Genomic DNA, 20,023 nt, shown 5'->3' on the forward strand with positions numbered 1-20,023 from the left:
TCTACACCCCCTATATCCCCCAGACCCTATAGATCCACCCCCAGACCCCATGCACGGCCCTACACCCCACATATCCCCCCAGACCCTTTAGATCCACCCCCAGACCCCATGCACAGCCCTACACCCCACGTATCCCCCCAGACCCTATAGATCCACCCCCAGCTCCCCATGCACGGCCCCTACACCCCACATATCCCCCCCAGACCCTTTAGATCCACCCCAGACCCCCATGCACGGCCCCTACACCCCGCATGTTCCCCCAGACCCTATAGATCCACCCCCAGCTCCCCGTGCACAGCCCTACACCCCACGTATCCCCCCCAGACCCTATAGATCCACCCCAGCCCCCCATGCAACACCCGTACACCCTCTATATCCCCCCCAGCCCCTATAGACCCCCCCCGGCCCCCTCTAAGCGCCCCCCGCACCTTCGCAGCGCGGCCGGTCCTTGGCGGCGTGCAGCCCCGCCGGGCACTGGCACTTGAAGGAGCCCAGGGTGTTGACGCAGACGCCGCTGGCGCAGAGACCCCCGGCCTCGCACTCGTTCACGTCTGCGGCGGCCCGTCAGCGCCCGGACGCCTGGGCCCCCGCGCGGAGGGCGCCCGGACGCCTGGGCCCCGGGGTGGGGGGCACCCGGACGCCTGGGCCCCAGGGCAGGAGGGGTGGGGGGTGCCCAGGTCCCCAGGGAGAAGGGGGGCACCCAGACGCTGGGGTCCCTGGGGGACAGGGACACCAGGACACCTGGGACCTTAGGGGCAGGGGGGCACCCGGACGCCTGGGCCCCAGGGCGGGAGGGGTGGGGGGCACCCAGGTCCCCAGGGAGAAGGGGGGCACCCAGACGCTGGGGTCCCCAGGGGACAGGGGCACCAGGACACCTGGGATCTCGGGGGCTGGGGGGCACCCGGACGCCGGGGCCCCGGGGTCGGTACCGTGGCAGGCGCCGTTGTGGCCCCGGAAGCCGGGGGGACACGGGCTGCAGACGAAGGTGCCCGGCTGGTTCTCGCACTTGCCCTCGGGGGCAGGTCCCCGCGTCCAGGCACTCGTTGATGTCTGCGGGGAGCCGGGGTGGCCCCGGCACCACGTGTCACCGTGGGGCCACCCCGCATCCCCGCCGCCCTGGGGCGGGGGTCCCCATCGCTGAGGTCCCCCGTGTCCCCGCGGCTGGGGGTCCCCATCGTCCCCAGCATTGGGGTCCCCGTTGCCCTCCTGTCCTGGTGGCCTTGTGCGTCCCCATTTCCCCACATCCCTGTGTCCCCCCATGTCCCTGTGCCATGTGCACCCCCGTGTCCCCATGCTCCTGTCCCTGTGTCCCCGTGCCCGTCTCCATGCCGTGTCCCTTTGTCCCCATGCTCCCATCCCCATGCCCATCCCTATGTCTCCATGTCCCCGTGTCCATCCCCATGCACCCATCCCCATGCCACATGCATGTCCCTGTGTCCACGTGCTCCTGTGCACCCCTCCCCATGCCCTGTCCTCATGTCCCCATGTCCCAGTGCCCGTCCCCGTGCACCCATCCCCATGCAACATGCATGTCCCTGTGTCCACGTGCTCCTGTGCACCCCTCCCCATGCCCTGTCCTCATGTCCCCATGTCCCCGTGCCCGTCCCCGTGCACCCATCCCCATGCAACATGCATGTCCCTGTGTCCACGTGCATGTCCCCATATCCACATGCTCCCATCCCCGTGCACCCCTCCCCATGCCCTGTCCTCATGTCCCCGTGTCCCCATGCCATGCCCGTCCCCATGTCCCCATGTCCATCCCCATGTCCACGTGCCCGTCCCCGTGCACCCATCCCCATGGCACGGTCCCCGCGTCCCCACCTTCGCAGAGGGGCTGCCGGGCGCTCTTGCGCCGATAGCCCGCGTGACACTCGCACTTGTAGTGGCCGGGCAGGTTGACGCAGGTGCCGCCATCCCCGCAGATGTCCGCCTTGGCGCACTCGTCCACGTCTGCGCGCAGGGCTCAGCGCCGCCGCCGCCGCCAGACCCCGGCCCGTGTCCCCTGCCTCGTCCCCGTGTCCCCAGACCCCAGCCCACGTCCCCATCCCCATACCAATCCCGTCCCCATGTCCCTGTCCCCATCCCTGTGGCTATTCCCAGCCCCATCTCCCTGTGTCCCTGTCCCCAACCCTGTCCCTGTGTCCCCATGTCCTTCTCCCCATCCCCATGTCCCCATCCCTGTCCCCATCCGCGTCCCTGCTCCCATCCCATGTCCCCATTCCTGAGTCCCCATCCCCATATCTCCATCCTCATCCCCATGTCCCTGTGTCCCCATCCCTGTCCCCATCCCCATCGCTATGTCCCCATGTCCCCAACTCCATGTCCCCATCCCCACATCCCCATCCCCATCCCCATGTCCCCATTCCTGAGTCTCCATCCCCATGTCTCCATCCCTATATCCCCATCCTCATCCCACGTCCCCGTGTCCCCATCCCTGTCCCCATCCCCATCGCTAATGTCCCCGTGTCCCCAACTCCATGTCCCCATCCCTATATCCCCATGCTCATCCCCATGTCTTCATCCCTGTGTCCATGTGTCCCCATCCCCGTCTCCATCCCGGTGTCCCCATCCCCGTGTCCCCGTGTCCCGCGTCCCGCCGGGGGCACTCACCGACGCAGGAGCGCACGCCCTTGTGCACCTTGAGCTGGTAGCCGCGGTGGCAGTGGCAGTTGTAGGAGCCGCCCGTGTTCATGCACACGCCGCGGCCGGGGCCGCACGGCTCCGCCTCGCACTCGTTCACGTCTGCGCACGCACAGGCGTCACGCGGGGCACACGCGTGTGCAGGGAGCCCCCCGTGCACACACGCGCCTGTGCCCGCCCGTGCGGCAGCAGCACTGCAGGTGCCAGCGGTACCCGGGGCAGCAGAGGCAGCTGCACCCGCTCAGCCCCATCACGCGCTCCCGTGCACACGCATCCCGTGCACGTGCACACGCACCCCATGCACGTGTGCTCCCCGTGCATGCACACGCGTGTGCCCGCCTGTGCAGCAGCAGCGCTGCAGGGGCCAGCAGCACCCAGGGCAGCAGAGGCAGCTGCACCGGCTCAGCCCCATCACGCGCTCCCCGTGCACACGCGCTCGCCGTGCACACGCGCTCCCCGTGCACACGCACGCGTGTGCCCACTCGTGCAGTAGCGGCGCTGTGGGTGCCAGCGGTACCCGGGGTAGCAGAGGCAGCTGCACCCGCTCAGCCCCATCACGCGTTCCCCGTGCACACGCACTCCCCGTGCACGTGCACACGCACCCCGTGCACACGCGCTCCCCATGCACGCACACGCGTGTGCCCACCCGTGCAGTAGCGGCGCTGCGGGTGCCAGCGGTACCCGGGGTAGCAGAGGCAGCTGTACCCGCTCAGCCCCATCACGCACTCTCCGTGCCCGCAGATGTTGCGGTTCAGCTTGCACTCGTCCGTCTCTGCGGCACACGCGGATCGGCACCGGGGGGAGGGGGTTGGGGGGGTCCTGGGGGGTCCCGGGAGGCTATGGGGGTCCTGGGGGGGTCTGGGTGGTGCCATGGGTCTGGGGGTCCCAGTGGCTCTGGGGGCTCCCAGGGAAGTTTGGGGGGTCCTGGGGGGTCCCAGGGGGGTTTAGGGGGTCCTGGGGGGGTCTGGGTGGTGTCATGGGTCTGGGGGTCCCAGTGGGCTCTGGGGGCTCCCAGGGGGGTTTAGGGGGTCCTGGGGGGTCCCAGGGGGGTTTAGGGGGTCCTGGGGGGGTCTGGGTGGTCCCACAGGTCTGGGGGTCCCAGTGGGCGATTGGGGGTCCCAGGAGAGTCTGGGGGGTCCCAGGAGGATCTGGGTGTCCTGGGAAGGGGAGGTGGATCCAGGGGTCCTAGAAGGGTCTGGGGGTTCCCGGGGGGATACTGGGGGTCCCGGGGAGGTTTGGGGGGCCCCAGGGGGCCATGGGGAGCTCAGGGAGAGCCAGAGGGTCCCAGGAAGGTCTGGGGGCTCCCGTGGGTCTGGGGGGTCCCAGGGGCTATTGGGGGCCTGGGGGAGGTCAAGGGGATCCTGGGGGTCCCAGGGAGGTCGGGGGGTCCTGGAGGGCTCGGGGGGGGGGGTCCCAGGGGGTCCCAGGGGTCTCTGGGGGGTCTTGGGGAGGTCAGGGGGGTCCCAGGGAGATTGGGGGGGTCCCAGGGGTCTCTGGGGGGTCTTGGGGAGGTCAGGGGGATCGGGGGGTCCCGGAGGGCTCAGGGGGGTCCCAGGGGTCCCAGGGAGGTCAGGGGGTCCCAGAGGACTTTGGGGGGTCCCGGGTGGTCCCAGGGGGTCCCAGGGGGCTCTGGGGGGTCTTTGGGAGGTCGGGGGGTCCCATGAGGCTCGGGGGGTCCCGGGGGGTCCCGGGGGGGGGGGGTCTCACCAGTGACCTGGGTGGGGGCGATCTCGGCGGCGCTGCGGGTGTGCTGCTCCGCCACCACGCGCCAGACCACGGCCGTGGTGGGACGCGCCACCACCTCTGCGACCGGCACGTCACCCGCCCTGTCCCCGTCCCCGCCGTGTCCCCATCCCTGTCCCCGCCGTGTCCCCGTCCCTGCCGTGTCCCCATCCCTGTCCCCGCCGTGTCCCCGTCCCCACCGTGTCCCCATCCCTGTCCCCGCCGTGTCCCCGTCCCCAGACCACGGCCGTGGTGGGACGCGCCACCACCTCTGCGACCGGCACGTCACCCGCCCTGTCCCCGTCCCCGCCGTGTCCCCATCCCTGTCCCCGCCGTGTCCCCGTCCCTGTCCCCGCCGTGTCCCCGTCCCCACCGTGTCCCCGTCCCCACCGTGTCCCCGTCCCTGTCCCCGCCGTGTCCCCGTCCCCACCGTGTCCCCATCCCTGTCCCCGCCGTGTCCCCGTCCCCGCCGTGTCCCCGTCCCCAGACCACCGCCGTGGTGGGACGCGCCACCACCTCTGCGACCGGCACGTCACCCGCCCTGTCCCCATCCCCGCCGTGTCCCCATCCCTGTCCCCGCCGTGTCCCCGTCCCCGCCGTGTCCCCGTCCCAGACCACCGCCGTGGTGGGACGCGCCACCACCTCTGCGACCGGCACGTCACCCGCCGTGTCCCTGTCCCCGCCGTGTCCCCATCCCTGTCCCCGCCGTGTCCCCGTCCCCACCGTGTCCCCATCCCTGTCCCCGCCGTGTCCCCGTCCCCGCCGTGTCCCCGTCCCCAGACCACCGCCGTGGTGGGACACGCCACCACCTCTGCGACCGGCACGTCACCCGCCGTGTCCCCGTCCCCGCTGTGTCCCCATCCGTGTCCCCACCCCAGTTCCCATCCGTGTCCCCATGCACGTCTTGACTGCCGTCCTGTCCCCATCCCCATCCCCGGGGGTCTCACCGCGGTAGAGCCCCCCGTCCCCGTCCCGTCCCCATCCATGGGGGTCTCACTGGGTGGCGCCCTCCCATCCCCATGCCGCCCGCATCCCCATTCCCGTCCCCGTCCCCATCCCCAACCCCATCCCCAGGGGTCTCGCCGGGGTAGCGCCCCCCATTCCCGTCCCCGTCCCCAATCCCGTCCCCGGGGTCTCACCGGGGTAGCGTCCCCCCGTCCCCATCCCCAATCCTGTCCCCAATCCCATCCCCATCCCCATTCCCATCTCCATCCCCAATCCCGTCCCCATCCCGTCCCGTCCCCAGGGTCTCGCCGGGGTAGCGCCCCCCATTCCCGTCCCCATTCTGTCCCCGTCCCCATTCCCGTCCCCAATCCCGTCCCCGTCCCCGGGATCTCACCGGGGTAGTGTCCCCCATTCCTGTCCCCATCCCCAATCCCGTCCCCATCCCGTCCCCGTCCCCAGGGTCTCACCGGGGTAGCGTCCCCCATTCCCATCTCCATCCCCATTCCCATCTCCATCCCCAATCCCGTCCCCATCCCGTCCCCGTCCCCAGGGTCTCACCGGGGTAGCGTCCCCCATTCCCATCTCCATCCCCAATCCCGTCCCCATCCCGTCCCCGGGGTCTCACCGGGGTAGCGTCCCCCATTCCCATCTCCATCCCCAATCCCGTCCCCATCCCGTCCCCGTCCCCGGGGTCTCACCGGGGTAGCGTCCCCCATTCCCATCTCCATCCCCATTCCCATCTCCATCCCCAATCCCGTCCCCATCCCGTCCCTGTCCCCGGGGTCTCACCGGGGTAGCGTCCCCCATTCCCATCTCCATCCCCATTCCCATCTCCATCCCAATCCCGTCCCCATCCCGTCCCCGTCCCCGGGGTCTCACCGGGGTAGCGTCCCCCATTCCCATCTCCATCCCCAATCCCGTCCCCATCCGTCCCCGTCCCCAGGGTCTCACCGGGGTAGCGTCCCCCATTCCCATCTCCATCCCCATTCCATCTCCATCCCCAATCCCGTCCCCATCCCGTCCCCGTCCCCGGGGTCTCACCGGGGTAGCGTCCCCCATTCCCATCTCCATCCCCAATCCCGTCCCCATCCCGTCCCCGTCCCCGGGGTCTCACCGGGGTAGCGTCCCCCATTCCTGCCCCCATCCCCAATCCCGTCCCCATCCCGTCCCCGTCCCCGGGGTCTCACCGGGGTAGCGTCCCCCATTCCTGCCCCCATCCCCAATCCGTCCCCATCCCGTCCCCGTCCCAGGGTCTCACCGGGGTAGCGTCCCCCATTTCCGTCACCATCCCCATTCCCATCTCCATCCCCAATCCCGTCCCCATCCCGTCCCCGTCCCTGGGGTCTCACCGGGTAGCGTCCCCCGTTCCCATCTCCATCCCCATTCCCATCTCCATCCCCAATCCCGTCCCATCCCGTCCCCGTCCCGGGGTCTCACCGGGTAGCGTCCCCCATTCCCGTCTCCATCCCCAATCCCGTCCCCATCCCAATCCCGTCCCCGGGATCTCACCGGGGTAGCATCCCCCATTCCCGTCTCCATCCCCAATCCCGTCCCCATCCCGTCCCCGTCCCCGGGGTCTCACCGGGGTAGCGTCCCCCGTTCCCATCTCCATCCCCATTCCCATCTCCATCCCCAATCCCGTCCCATCCCGTCCCCGTCCCCGGGGTCTCACCGGGGTAGCGTCCCCATTCCCATCTCCATCCCAATCCCGTCCCCATCCCGTCCCCGGGGTCTCACCGGGTAGCGTCCCCCATTCCCATCTCCATCCCCAATCCCGTCCCCATCCCGTCCCCGTCCCGGGGTCTCACCGGGGTAGCGTCCCCCATTCCCATCTCCATCCCCATTCCCATCTCCATCCCGTCCCCGTCCCCGGGTCTCACCGGGGTAGCGTCCCCATTCCTGCCCCCATCCCCAATCCCGTCCCCATCCATCCCGTCCCCATCCCGTCCCCGTCCCCGGGGTCTCACCGGGGTAGCGTCCCCCATTTCCGTCACCATCCCCATTCCCATCTCCATCCCCAATCCCGTCCCCATCCCGTCCCCGTCCCTGGGGTCTCACCGGGGTAGCGTCCCCCGTTCCCATCTCCATCCCATTCCCATCTCCATCCCCAATCCCGTCCCCATCCCGTCCCCGTCCCCGGGTCTCACCGGGTAGCGTCCCCCATTCCCGTCTCCATCCCCAATCCCGTCCCCATCCCCAATCCCGTCCCCGGGATCTCACCGGGGTAGCGTCCCCCATTCCCGTCTCCATCCCCAATCCCGTCCCCATCCCGTCCCCGTCCCGGGGTCTCACCGGGGTAGCGTCCCCCGTTCCCATCTCCATCCCCATTCCCATCTCCATCCCCAATCCCGTCCCCATCCCGTCCCCGTCCCCGGGTCTCACCGGGGTAGCGTCCCCCCGGCGTCGTGCCCCCGTCGAGCTGCTCGACCGCTTGCTCCTCCGAGTTGGTCCCGAAAGCCGGGAGCTGCGGGAGCGTCACCCGCCGGTGCCCGCAGGTCCCCTCGGGTCCCCTTGTCACCCGCTGTCCCCCCGGGACCCCCTGGGTCCCCTCCTGTCCCCTCGGGTCCCCTCATCACCCACCGCCCCCCCCAGGGTCCCCTTGGGTCCCCTCGTCACCTGCCACCCCTGGGACTCCCTGTGTCCCCTCCTGTCCCCTCGTCACCCTCTGCCCCCCCGGGACCCCCCGGGGTCCCCTCAGGTCCCTTCGTCACCTGCCACCTCCCCCCAGGTCCCCCCAGGGTGCCTCATGTCCCCCAGGCCACCTCATCCCCCCTCGTCCCATGTCCCCCGTGTCCCTCCCCACATTTTCCATTGTCCCCTCGTCCCCCATGTCCCCTCATCCCCCCGTGTCCCCCCGTGTCCCCGTGTCCCCTCATCCCCCTCGTCCTCCCCATGTCCCCATGTCCCCCATGTCCCTTTATCCCCCTGTGTCCTCCCATGTCCTCCCATCCCCTCGTCCCCTCATGTCCCCCCATGTCCCCATGTCCCCTCATCCCTCCTCGTCCTCCCCATGTCCCCACGTCCCCCACGTCCCCTCGTCCTCCCTCGTTCCCCCCGTGTCCCCTCGTCCCCTCGTTCCCCCCGTGTCCCCACGTCCCTCGTCCTCCCCATGTCCCCACGTCCCCTCGTCCTCCCTCGTTCCCCCCGTGTCCCCCGTGTCCCCACTCACCATGGCCAGGGGCGTCACGGCTGCAAGGGGAGGGGGACAGTGAGACCCGATGGGGGTCCCGGCCCCGCGGGGGGGACCTGGGGACCCGGGGGGGGGACAAGGACGCGGGGGGGGGGACCCAGGGACCCTGGGGGGACATTGGGGGGGGCAGGGGAGTGGGGGGGGGACGCAGGGTTGCGTGGGGACGTGGGGTCGTGGGGGGTCACGGGGGACCTTGGGGGGACACAGCGGGGACAGGGGGGAGACACGGGGTCATGGGGGGGGACAAGGGACCTTGGAGGGGGGCACAGGGACCCTGGGGGACCTTTGGGGGGGGAGACAGACATGGGGACATGGGGGGGGGGGACATGAGGTCATGGGGGGACAGGGGGTCCTGGGGGGGGTCACAGGGGGTCATGGAGGTCAGAGGGGTGGGGGGGGACCAACCTGGGGGGTCACAGGGGTCATGGGGGTCACAGGGGGTCACAGGGGTCACAGAGGTCACAGGGGTGGGGGGGACCGACCTGGGGGGTCACAGGGGTCGTGGGGGTCACAGGGGGTCACAGGGGGTCATGGAGGTTGGGGAGGGGACTGACCTGGGGGTGGGGGGGTCACAGGGGGTCCTGGGGGGGGTGGCGGGGGGACTGACCTGGGGGCAGGGGGGGGTCACAGGGGGTCATGGAGGTCACAGGGGTGGGGGGGGACCAACCTGGGGGGTCACAGGGGTCGTGGGGGTCACAGGGGGTCACAGGGGTCACAGAGGTCACAGGGGTGGGGGGGACCGACCTGGGGGGTCACAGGGGTCGTGGGGGTCACAGGGTTCATGGAGGTTGGGGGGGGACTGACCTGGGGGCGGGGGGGTCACAGGGGGCCCTGGGGGGGGTCGCGGGGGGGGGTCGCGGGGGGACCGACCTGGGGGCGGGGGGGTCACAGGGGGTCGCGGGGGGGGGTGGCGGGGGGACCGACCTGGGGGTGGGGGGGGTCACAGGGGGCCCTGGGGGGGGTCGCGGGGGGGGTCGCGGGGGGACCGACCTGGGGGCGGGGCCCCGCCCGGGGGGGCGGGGCTGGGGCGGGCGGGGGGGGGCCGGGGGGGCCGCTCGGGCGCCCCGTCGGGGTGGATGTGCAGGGTGAAGTCGCTCTCGCCCTGGATGGTCAAGGTCTGGTGGGACGTCAGGATGTGGTAGCCCTTCCCCGCCGGGCAGATGGCCTTGAAGGCCGCTGCGGGGGCGTCAGCGCCGCGCCGCCCGCCGGGGGGGGGGCCCGAACGGGGGGCTGCGCCGCCCGGGCGCCCCCAAACGGGGTGCAACGCGTGCAACGCCGCCCGGGTGCCCCCAAACACCATGCAACGCGTGCAACGCCGCCCGGGTGCCCCCAAACGGGGTGCAATGCACGCAACGCCACCTGGGTGCCCCCAAACGGGGTGCAACGCGTGCAACACCGCCCGGGTGCCCCCAAACGGGGTGCAACGCGTGCAACGCCGCCCGGGTGCCCCCAAACACCATGCAACGCGTGCAACGCCACCCCGAGCGCCCTGAAACGGGGTGCAACGTGTGCAACACCACCTGGCTGCCCTGAAACGGGGTGCTGCGCCGCCCGGGTGCCCCCAAACGGGGTGCAACACGTGCAACGCCACCTGGGTGCCCCCAAACACCATGCAACGCATGCAACGCCACCCGAGCGCCCTGAAACGGGGTGCAACGTGTGCAACACCACCTGGGCGCCCCAAAACGGGGTGCAATGCACGCAACGCCACCTGGGCACCCCAAAACAGGGGGCTGCGCCGCCCGGGCGCCCCCAAACGGGGTGCAACGCGTGCAACGCCGCCCAGGTGCCCCCAAACACCATGCAACGCATGCAACGCCGCCCGAGCGCCCTGAAACGGGGTGCAACGTGTGCAACACCACCTGGGTGCCCCGAAACGGGGGGCTGCGCCGCCCGGGCGCCCCCAAACGGGGTGCAACGCGTGCAACGCCGCCTGGGTGCCCCCAAACACCATGCAACGCGTGCAACGCCGCCCGAGCGCCCTGAAACGGGGTGCAACATGTGCAACACCACCTGGGTGCCCTGAAACGGGGTGCTGCGCCGCCCGGGTGCCCCCAAACGGGGTGCAACACGTGCAACGCCGCCTGGGTGCCCCCAAACACCATGCAACGCATGCAACGCCACCCGAGCGCCCTGAAACGGGGTGCAACGTGTGCAACACCACCTGGGTGCCCTGAAACGGGGGGCTGCGCCGCCCGGGCGCCCCCAAACGGGGTGCAACGCGTGCAATGCCGCCTGGGTGCCCCCAAACACCATGCAACGCGTGCAACGCCGCCCGGGCACCTCAAAATGGGGGGCTGCACTGCCTGGGCGCCCCGAAACGGGGTGCAATGCATGCAACACCGCCCGGGCACCTCAAAATGGGGGGCTGCACTGCCCGGGCGCCCCGAAACAGGGTGCAATGCATGCAACACCGCCCGGGCACCCCCAAACACCATGCAACGCGTGCAACGCCACCCGAGTGCCCTGAAACGGGGTGCAACGTGTGCAACACCACCTGGGCGCCCCGAAACGGGGTGCAATGCATGCAATGCCACCTGGGTGCCTCGAAACAGGGGGCTGCGCCGCCCGGGCACCTCGAAACGGGGTGCAACGCACGCAACGCCGCCTGGGTGCCCCCAAACACCATGCAACGCGTGCAACGCCACCCGGGCACCCCAAAACGGGGTGCAACGCCACCTGGGTGCCCCGAAACGGGGTGCTGCGCCACCCGGGCACCCCCAAACACCAAGCAACGCGTGCAACACCACCCAAGCGCCCCAAAACGGGGTGCAATGTGTGCAACACCACCTGGGCACCCCCAAACGGGGTGCTATGCTGCCTGGGCGCCCCCAAACACCATGCAACACGTGCAACACCGCCTGAGCGCCCCGAAACGGGGTGCTGCACCACCCGGGCACCCCCAAACACCATGCAACGCATGCAACGCCATCCGGGCGCCCCAAAATGGGTGCAACGCCATCCAGGTGCCCACAAACGGGGTGCAATGCATGCAACGCCGCCTGGGCTCCCTGAAATGGGGTGCAATGCATGCAACGCCACCTGGGTGCCCCCAAATGGGGTGCAACGCCACCCAGGCTCCCCGAAACGGGGTGCTGCGCCACCCGGGTGCCCCCAAACACCATGCAATGCATGCAATGCCACCCGGGCGCCCCAAACAGGCGCAATGCTGCCTGGGTGCCCCAAACGGGGTGCAACGCTGCCCAGGCACCTCAAAACGGGGTGCAACACTGCCCAGGCACCTCGAAATAGGCACCCGGGTGCCCCGCAACAGGGTGCAATGCATGCAACACTGCCTGAGCTCCCCAAAATGGGGTGCAATGCATGCAATGCTGCCCAGGTGCCCCCAAACGGTGTGCAACGCCATCCAGATGCCCCCAAACAGGGTGCAACGCTGCCCGGGTGCCCCAAAATGTGGTGCAACGCCTGCAATGCCGCCCAAGCGCCCCAAAGCAGCGTGCAACGCCTGCAATGGCACCCGAGCACCCCAGAAGGGTGTGCAACACACACAGTGCTGCAGGATCGCCCCAAAACGTCGTGCAATAGCTCCGGGTCACCCCAAAGCAGCATGCAACAGCACCAGAGCGCCCCAAAGCAGCGTGCAACGCTATCCGGTCGCCCCCAAACGGGCGGGCGCCCCCTCCCCCCCCCCCCCGGCGCGGGGCGCCCCTACCGGTGCCGTCGGCGGGGCAGCGCTCGCAGCGGCCCCCCCAGGCCTTGCCCACGCTGCAGCAGCAGGTCTGGCGCGAGAGGCGGGTGGGCAGCGGGTGCTGGCACTGCTGCGGCCCCGACACCAGCCGGAAGCAGAGACTCTTCTCCTCGGCCTTCTCCGCTGCGGGCGCCCGGGTCACGCAACCGCCCGGCCCCCCCCGGGACCTCCCTGCACCCCCCACAGCCCCCCAAACCTCCCCCAGACCCCCAGAGCCCCTCAGGACCCCCCCAAGACCATTCAGACCCCCCATGGACCCCCCCCCAGGACCCCCAGGACCCCCACATACCCCCACAGGACACCCTGAGCCCCCCAGGACCCCTCTGAGACCCCCCCCAGGATCCCCCCCAAGATCCCTCCAGGACCCCCCAGGACCCTCCTGGGACCCCTAGAGCCCCCTGGGGCTTCCAAGACCCCCCTGGGACCCCCCCCAAACCTCCCAGGACCCCCATAGACCCCCCCCTTGGACACCTGTTGACCCCCATGAACACCTGGGACCCCCCCACATCTCCTGGGACCCCCAGGACCCCCCAGACCACCAAGGACCCCCCCCCGAAGACCCCCATAGACCCCTGCAGGACCCCCCCCCTTGGACACCTGTTGACCCCCATGAACACCTGGGACCCCCCCACACCCCCTGGGACCCCCTGGACGCCCCCAGGACCCCCAGGACCCCCCCAAGACCCCTGCCCAGGACCCAGGGACCCCCCCCCAGGGACGCCCCCCCTTACGGAGGCACTGGCTGCGGGAGGGCCCCAGCGCGTGGCCGGGTTTGCAGGCGCAGCGGAAGCTGCCCTGGGTGTTGAGGCACTCGCCGTTCTGGCACACGCCCTGCATGGCGCACTCGTTGATGTCTGCGGGGGGGACACGCCTGACACACGTGCACACGCGTGTGCACATGCATGCGTCACGCACATGCATGCACCATACACACGTCCGCACTGCATGCGTCCCGTGGTGCATGCACGTGCCCTGCACGGCGTACTTGTTGATGTCTGCAGGGAGAACACGCCTGACACACATGCACACGTGTGTGCACATGCACACACACATGCACCAGGCACATGCATGCACCATGCACACATACACATGCTGCACATGCCCTGCGGTGCATGCACATGCCCTGCACGGCGCGCTCGTTGATGTCTGCGGACACAACACTCCTGACACATGCAGATGCATGCAGATGCACACACACATGTGCACCAGGCACATGCACGCACCACACATGCACACACGCACTGCATGCATCCCGCGGTGCATGCACATGCCCTGCACGGCGCGCTCGTCGGTGTCTGCGGGCACAACGCGCCTGACACGCGTGCACACGCACGCACACGCACGCACACGCATGCACCGCGCGCACGCCTGCAGCAGGGCCCTCGCGCCCTACCCTGGCAGTGGCTGCTGTTGAGGCGCTTGTAGCCCTGGGGACAGTCGCCGCCGAGCTCCCCCCGGATCGGGCCCGTCTTCTGCACCCCCGTGTCTGCGAAGGAGCACGCGTGCTCGCCCGGACGCCTGGGCCCCCTGGGGGGGGGGAAGCGGGGTGGGGGGGAACCCAGCCGAGGGCCCAGGCGTCCGGGCCCCAGGTGAGGGCACTGAGGGGCTGGGCAGGAGCCTCGTTAGCGGAGCGGCTACTAACGAGCCCCCCCGTTACCCCGAGATGGGGCCCAGCTGGGCCCGGACGCCTGGGCCCCCGGGGGGGGGGTGAGTCGGGGTGCCCAGACACCTGGGTCCCCAGTGAGGGGCTGGGGGGGGTGCCAGGATGCTGGGATCCCTGGGGGGGGCAGGGGGGGTCCCGGACACCTGGGTCCCCAGGGGGGAGCGGGGGGGGTCCCGGACGCCTGGGTCCCCGGGGGGGGGCGGGGGGGTCCGCACTCACACTGCAGCTGGGGGCACTTGTGGCACTTGCTCTGGCCCCAGGCGGTGCCGATGCTGCCGCAACAGTCCTCCTGCTTGGTGAGGCCCGGCAGCGGGTTGCTGCCGCACTGCGGGACGCGGCGACACTCGCGGGGGTCCGGCACCGCCACGGCACCGCCACGGCACGGCACGGCCCACGGCCGCACGGCACCCCCCGGGCGCCCCCTGCACCCCCCGTGCACCCCTCATGCAATGCATGTGCTCCCTGCACCCCCCAGGCACCCCCTGCGCTCCCCGGGCACCCCCTGCGCCCCCCATGCAATGCATGTGCTTCCTGCACCCCCTGCACCCCCCATGCAACACGTGTGCTCCATGCACACCCCCGTGCACCCCCTGCACCCCTGTGCAATGCATGTGCTCCCTGTGCCCCCCAGTGCACCCCCTGTGCCCCCCATGCACCCCTCATGCAATGCATGTGCTCCCTGCACCCCCCAGGCACCCCCTGCGCTCCCCGGGCACCCCCTGTGCCCCCCATGCAATGCATGTGCTTCCTGCACCCCCTGCGCCCCCCATGCAACACGTGTGCTCCATGTACACCCCTGTGCACCCCCTGCACCCCTCGTGCAATGCATGTGCTCCCTGCACCCCCCGTGCACCCCCTGCACCCCTCATGTAATGCATGTGCTCCCTGCACCCCCCGTGCACCCCATGCACCCCCCGTGCAATACATGTGCCCCCCGTGCACCCCCCTGTGCACCCCCTGAGCCCCTCACGTAATGCACGTGCTCCCTGCACCCTCTGCACCCCCCAATGCACCCCCCCGTGCACCGCGTGTGCTCCCCGCACCTCCTGCGCACCCCCCGTGCAACGTGCACCCTCCTGTGGCCCCCTGCCCCTCGTGCACCCCCTGCCCCCCGTGCAAGGTGAGTGCCCCCCCCCCCCCGCAAGCCCCCTGCCCCCCCGCGCGCGCCCTCACCGACTGCTTGGGCAGGGTCTCCTGGAAGCAGCGGCCGAGGGGCTTGTGGGTGTGGGGGCGGCCGTGGGGCGCGGGCGGCTTGAGGCCGGCGGGCGGCTGCGCCGGGTGGGCGAGCAGCAGCCCCGGGGCGCGGGGCGCGGCCCCCTCGGGCGCCAGCGCCTCGATGCGATGCACCTGCACGGAGGCCTCGGGCGGGTGGTGCACGCGCACGTTCACCAGCGGCGGCGGCACCTGCACTGCGGCGGCACCGGCACCTCGCACCCCCGGCGCCGCGACCCCCCCCCGGACCCCGTGACCCCCCTGCACGGGCACCCTGGGACCCCCGCCCCCAGATCCCCAATGCACCCCCTGCATGGGCACCCCGGGACCTGGGACCCCCCCCGGACCCCGTGACCCCCCTGCACGGGCACCCTGGGACCCCCGCCCCCAGATCCCCAATGCACCCCCTGCATGGGCACCCCGGGACCTGGGACCCCCCCCGGACCCCGTGACCCCCCTGCACGGGCACCCTGGGACCCCCAGCCCCCAGATCCCCAATGCACCCCCTGCATGGGCACCCCAGGACCTGGGACCCCCCCTGGACCCCCAGTGCACCCCCTGCATGGGCACCCCCAGACCTGGGACCCCCTGGACCCCCAGTGCACCCCCTGCATGGGCACCCCGGGACCTGGGACCCCCCCCGGACCCCGTGACCCCCCTGCATGGGCACCCCGGGACCTGGGACCCCCCCTGGACCCCCAGTGCACCCCCTGCATGGGCACCCCGGGACCTGGGACCCCCCCCGGACCCCGTGACCCCCCTGCACGGGCACCCTGGGACCCCCAACCCCCAGATCCCCAGTGCACCCCCTGCATGGGCACCCCGGGACCTGGGACCCCCAGTGCACCCCCTGCATGGGCACCCCGGGACCCCCAACCCCCAGATCCCCAATGCACCCCCTGCATGGGCACCCCCAGACCTGGGACCCCCCCGGACCCTGCAACCCCCTGCAGGGCCCCCCCCAGGACCCCCAACCCCCGGACCCCCAATGCACCCCCTGCATGGGCACCCCGGGACCTGGGACCCCCAGTGCACCCCCTGCATGGGCACCCCCAGACCTGGGACCCCCTGGACCACGTGACCCCTCTGCATGGGTCCCCCAGAACCCTACAACCCCCGGGCCCCCAATGCACCCCCTGCATGGGCACCCCGGGACCTGGGACCCCCCCCGGACCCTGCAACCCCCTGCAGGGCCCCCCCCAGGACCCCCAACCCCCGGGCCCCCAATGCACCACCTGCATGGGCATCCCAGGACCTGGGACCCCCAGTGCACCCCCTGCACGGGCACCCTGGGACCCCCAGCCCCCAGATCCCCAATGCACCCCCTGCATGGGCACCCCAGGACCTGGGACCCCCCCTGGACCCCCAGTGCACCCCCTGCATGGGCACCCTGGGACCCCCAGCCCCCAGATCCCCAATGCACCCCCTGCATGGGCACCCCAGGACCTGGGACCCCCCCGGACCCCCAGTGCACCCCCTGCATGGGCACCCCGGGACCTGGGACCCCCCCCGGACCCCGTGACCCCCCTGCACGGGCACCCTGGGACCCCCAACCCCCAGATCCCCAGTGCACCCCCTGCATGGGCACCCCGGGACCTGGGACCCCCAGTGCACCCCCTGCATGGGCACCCCCAGACCCGGGACCCCCTTGGACCCTGCAACCCTCCTGCAGGGGCCCCCCAGGACCCTACAACCCTCGGATGCCCAATGCACCCCCCACGTGGGCACCCCCAGAGCCCCGACCCCCAGGATCTGGGACCCCTGGGACCCCCAAAGCCCCCCAGATCCCCCCAATACCCCCATAGCCCCCACGTCCCCCTATAGCCTTCCAGACCCCCATAGCCCCCAAGACCCCACATCCCCCCATTGCTCCCCATAGCCCCCAAGACCCCACATTCCCCCATAGCCCCCCAAACCCCCATAGCCCCCACATCCCCCCATAGCCTTCCAGACCCCCACATCCCCCCATTGCGCTCCCCATAGCCCCCAGCCCCCCGTAGCCCCCAGTACCCTCGGCCGAGTGGTGCCCGGGCCCCAGGGGCACCACGAAGGTGGCGTGGCTGACGTGGCCCCCGTGGGCGCCGGCGCCGTGGCCGGGGGCCGGCGGGGGCTCGCCGGGGCCGTCGGCGATGACCTGCACGGCGTAGACGGCCACCTTGGCCCCCTCGGGGCCCGGCGCCTCGGGGGGCCCTGGGGCGGCAGCGGCGGCGGCGGCGGCGGCAGCGGCCGGGGGGGGCGGCGGCGGTGGCCCCCCCTGGCGCCCCGCCGCCGGCACCTGGCAGAAGCGGCCCGTGAACTCGGGGGGGCAGAGGCAGTGCGAGCGCGACGTGCACTGGCCCCCGTTCATGCAGGGCAGCGGGCACACCACTGCGGGGAGAGCGGCGTCAGGGGGGGTGCGCTGCCCCCCCCTCCAAAACCCCACTGCACCCCGAAACCTCCCGCTGCACCGTGCATGCACCCCCAGACCCCCTGCACCGTGCATGGCCGCCCTGCATCGTGCATGCACCCCCAGACCCACTGCAGCATGCATGCACTGCCTGCACCCCCCTGCACCGTGCATGGCCCCCCTGCACCACGCATGCACCCCCAGACCCCCTGCACTGTGCATGCACTGCCTGCACCCCCTGCACCGTGCATGCACCCCCAGACCCCCTGCACCGTGCATGCACTGCCTGCACCCCCTGCACCGTGCATGCACCCCCAGACCCACTGCAGCATGCCTGCATCCCTGCACTGTGCATGGACCCCCCCGCAGCCCCCCTGCACTGTGCACTGGCCCCCGTTCATGCAGGGCAGCAGGCACACCACTGCGGGCAGATGGGCATCGGGGGGGAGGATGCACCTCCCAAGAACCCCCACTGCACCCCCAAAACCTCCCCCTGCACCGTGCAGGCACCCACGCGACCCCATTGCACTGCGCATGGATCTCCTGTGCTGTGCACGTGCTGCCTGCGCCCCCCTGCACTGTGCATGCACCCCCAGACCCCCTGCACTGTGCATGCACTGCCTGCGCCCCCCCTGCACTGTGCGTGGACCCCCCAAACCCAGCTGCACCATTCATGGACCCCAACCCCCCCCTGCACCATGCACAGATCCCCCAAATCCCACTGCACCCCCAAAACTGCTCTGCATTGTGCATGGGACCCCCAAACCCTCCCTGCACCCCCAACCCCCCCTGCACCGTGCACGGACCCCACCAAACCCCCCTGTACTGTGCATGGGACCCCCAGACCCTCCCTGCACCCCCAAACCCCTGCACCGTGCACGGACCCCAAAACCCACCCTGGGTCTCGCGGAGCCCCCAAATCCCCCTGCGCTGGGCAGCGACCCGCGGGCGCGTGGGCAGGTGGGCGCACAGGGCGCACGCGTGAGCTGCGTGCAGACGTGTGCGCAAGGCTGCATGCGTACCGCACACGCGTGTACACGTGTGTGCGTGCACGGACAGGGGTGCGGGCAAGAGCCCCGTGTGCTCGTGCTTGCATGCACACGCGTGTGCACGCAGACACATGTGGGCGCCCACGGGCGCCTGCGCGGGACTGGTGCTGACACGCAGGGGTCCCCGCGCAGGCGTGTGCACGTGTGCACGCAACACCCGCACGAGCACGCACGCGTGTGCACGGCCCACGCAGACATGCGTGCAAGCGGCGTGCAAGGCGCGTACCCTGGCCCCTGCATGGTTTTGTGCCTTGTCCCTCGTCCCTGTGTCCTTTACCACGGTGCAGGTGTCCTGGTGTCCCCACGCCGTGTCCCGTCCCCGTGTCCCATCCCCTGTCCCCATCCTGGTCCTCTGTCCCTGGTGGCTGTCGGTGCCCGGTGCCCTGTCCCCATCCCTGTCCCCACTAACGCTCCATCCCTGTGCTTGTCCCAGTGGCCTGTCCCGGTCCCCATCTCCATCGCCAGTGATGCTCCCTGCCCATCGCAGTCCCCGGTGCCCCCCTGTCCCCGTCCCCATCGCCGTCCCCGTCCCATCGCGGCGCCCATCGTGTCCCTGTTGCCGCTCCCCTGCAGCGCCCGTCCCGCAGCCGTCCTGCGCCCCGTCCCCAGTGACACCCTGTCCCATGCCCGTTGCATGCCCATCGTGGTGCCACCACGTGCCGTCGCGTGCCCGTTGCATGCAGACCGCATGCCTGTTGCATGCCCATTGCGGTGCCATCACACGCCCGTCGCACGCCCAGCACGGTGCCACCGCGCGCCCGTCCCGGCGCCGTCGCGTGCAGAGACCGCGCGCCCCTTGCAAGCCGCCGCGTGCCCGTTGCATCCCCGTCCTGGGGCGCCACGGCGGGGCCACGGCGGGGCCGGGTGGCGGCGGCTCACCCACGCGGAAGCCGGAGCCGGTGAGCGTGTCGGCGGCGTGGCCGTTCTCGCCGATGAGCGTCATGTTGGTGCCGGGCTTGCAGGTGTCGCGGCAGTGGCCCTTGAGGCAGGTCCGGCGGCAGATGAGGGGGGCGAAGACCACCTTGAAGCGCTCGCGGGCCACCGCCGCCCCCCCGGGGCCCCCCAGCGCCGCCAGCAGCAGCGCCAGGGCCCAGCCCGCGCCCGCCCGCGCCATGGCCGCAGCCGCCGCCGCCCCGGACGCCGGGGCCCCCTGCCCCGCGACGGGCCGAGCCCGGGCGCCTGGCTTCGCCCGGATGCCTGGGCCCCCTCCACCCCCCCCCCGACCCGGCGCCGGGTTTCTCCCGGCAGGGCCGAGCCCGGACGCCCGGGTCCCCCCCCCTTGCTCCGGAGCTGGACTCCTGGTTCCCCCCTTGCTCCGGAGCCGGACGCCTGGGCTCCCTCCGGCACCGGGCGCCCGGATGCCTGGGCTCTCTCTGGAATGGGGCGGGGGGGCCCGGACGCCTGGGTTCCCGCTGGAACGGGGAAGGTGGGCGGGGAGCCCGGACGCCTGGGCTCGCTCTGGCACCGGGAGGGTGGGCGGGAACCCGGACGCCTGGGCTCCCTCCAG

General features: G+C 71.5%; 1 protein-coding gene across 1 annotated transcript; it reads right to left on the reverse strand.

The window, feature by feature from the left end:
• Positions 1-411: 411 nt before the first annotated feature.
• Positions 412-19,975, reverse strand: LOC136996244 (latent-transforming growth factor beta-binding protein 3-like). The gene is given in 17 exon segments (XM_067317171.1): positions 412-551; positions 930-1,017; positions 1,019-1,050; positions 1,822-1,950; positions 2,611-2,742; positions 3,287-3,412; positions 4,348-4,443; positions 7,690-7,771; positions 8,477-8,496; positions 9,488-9,673; positions 12,171-12,329; positions 12,938-13,060; positions 13,600-13,692; positions 14,089-14,194; positions 15,043-15,278; positions 17,092-17,448; positions 19,396-19,975. Coding segments are annotated over 17 exon segments (2,340 nt in total). The 5' UTR covers positions 19,631-19,975.
• Between the last annotated feature and the right edge of the window lie 48 nt (positions 19,976-20,023).

Source organism: Apteryx mantelli, unplaced genomic scaffold (genome assembly GCF_036417845.1).
Source record: "Apteryx mantelli isolate bAptMan1 unplaced genomic scaffold, bAptMan1.hap1 HAP1_SCAFFOLD_302, whole genome shotgun sequence".
Classification (NCBI taxonomy): Eukaryota; Metazoa; Chordata; class Aves; order Apterygiformes; family Apterygidae; genus Apteryx; species Apteryx mantelli.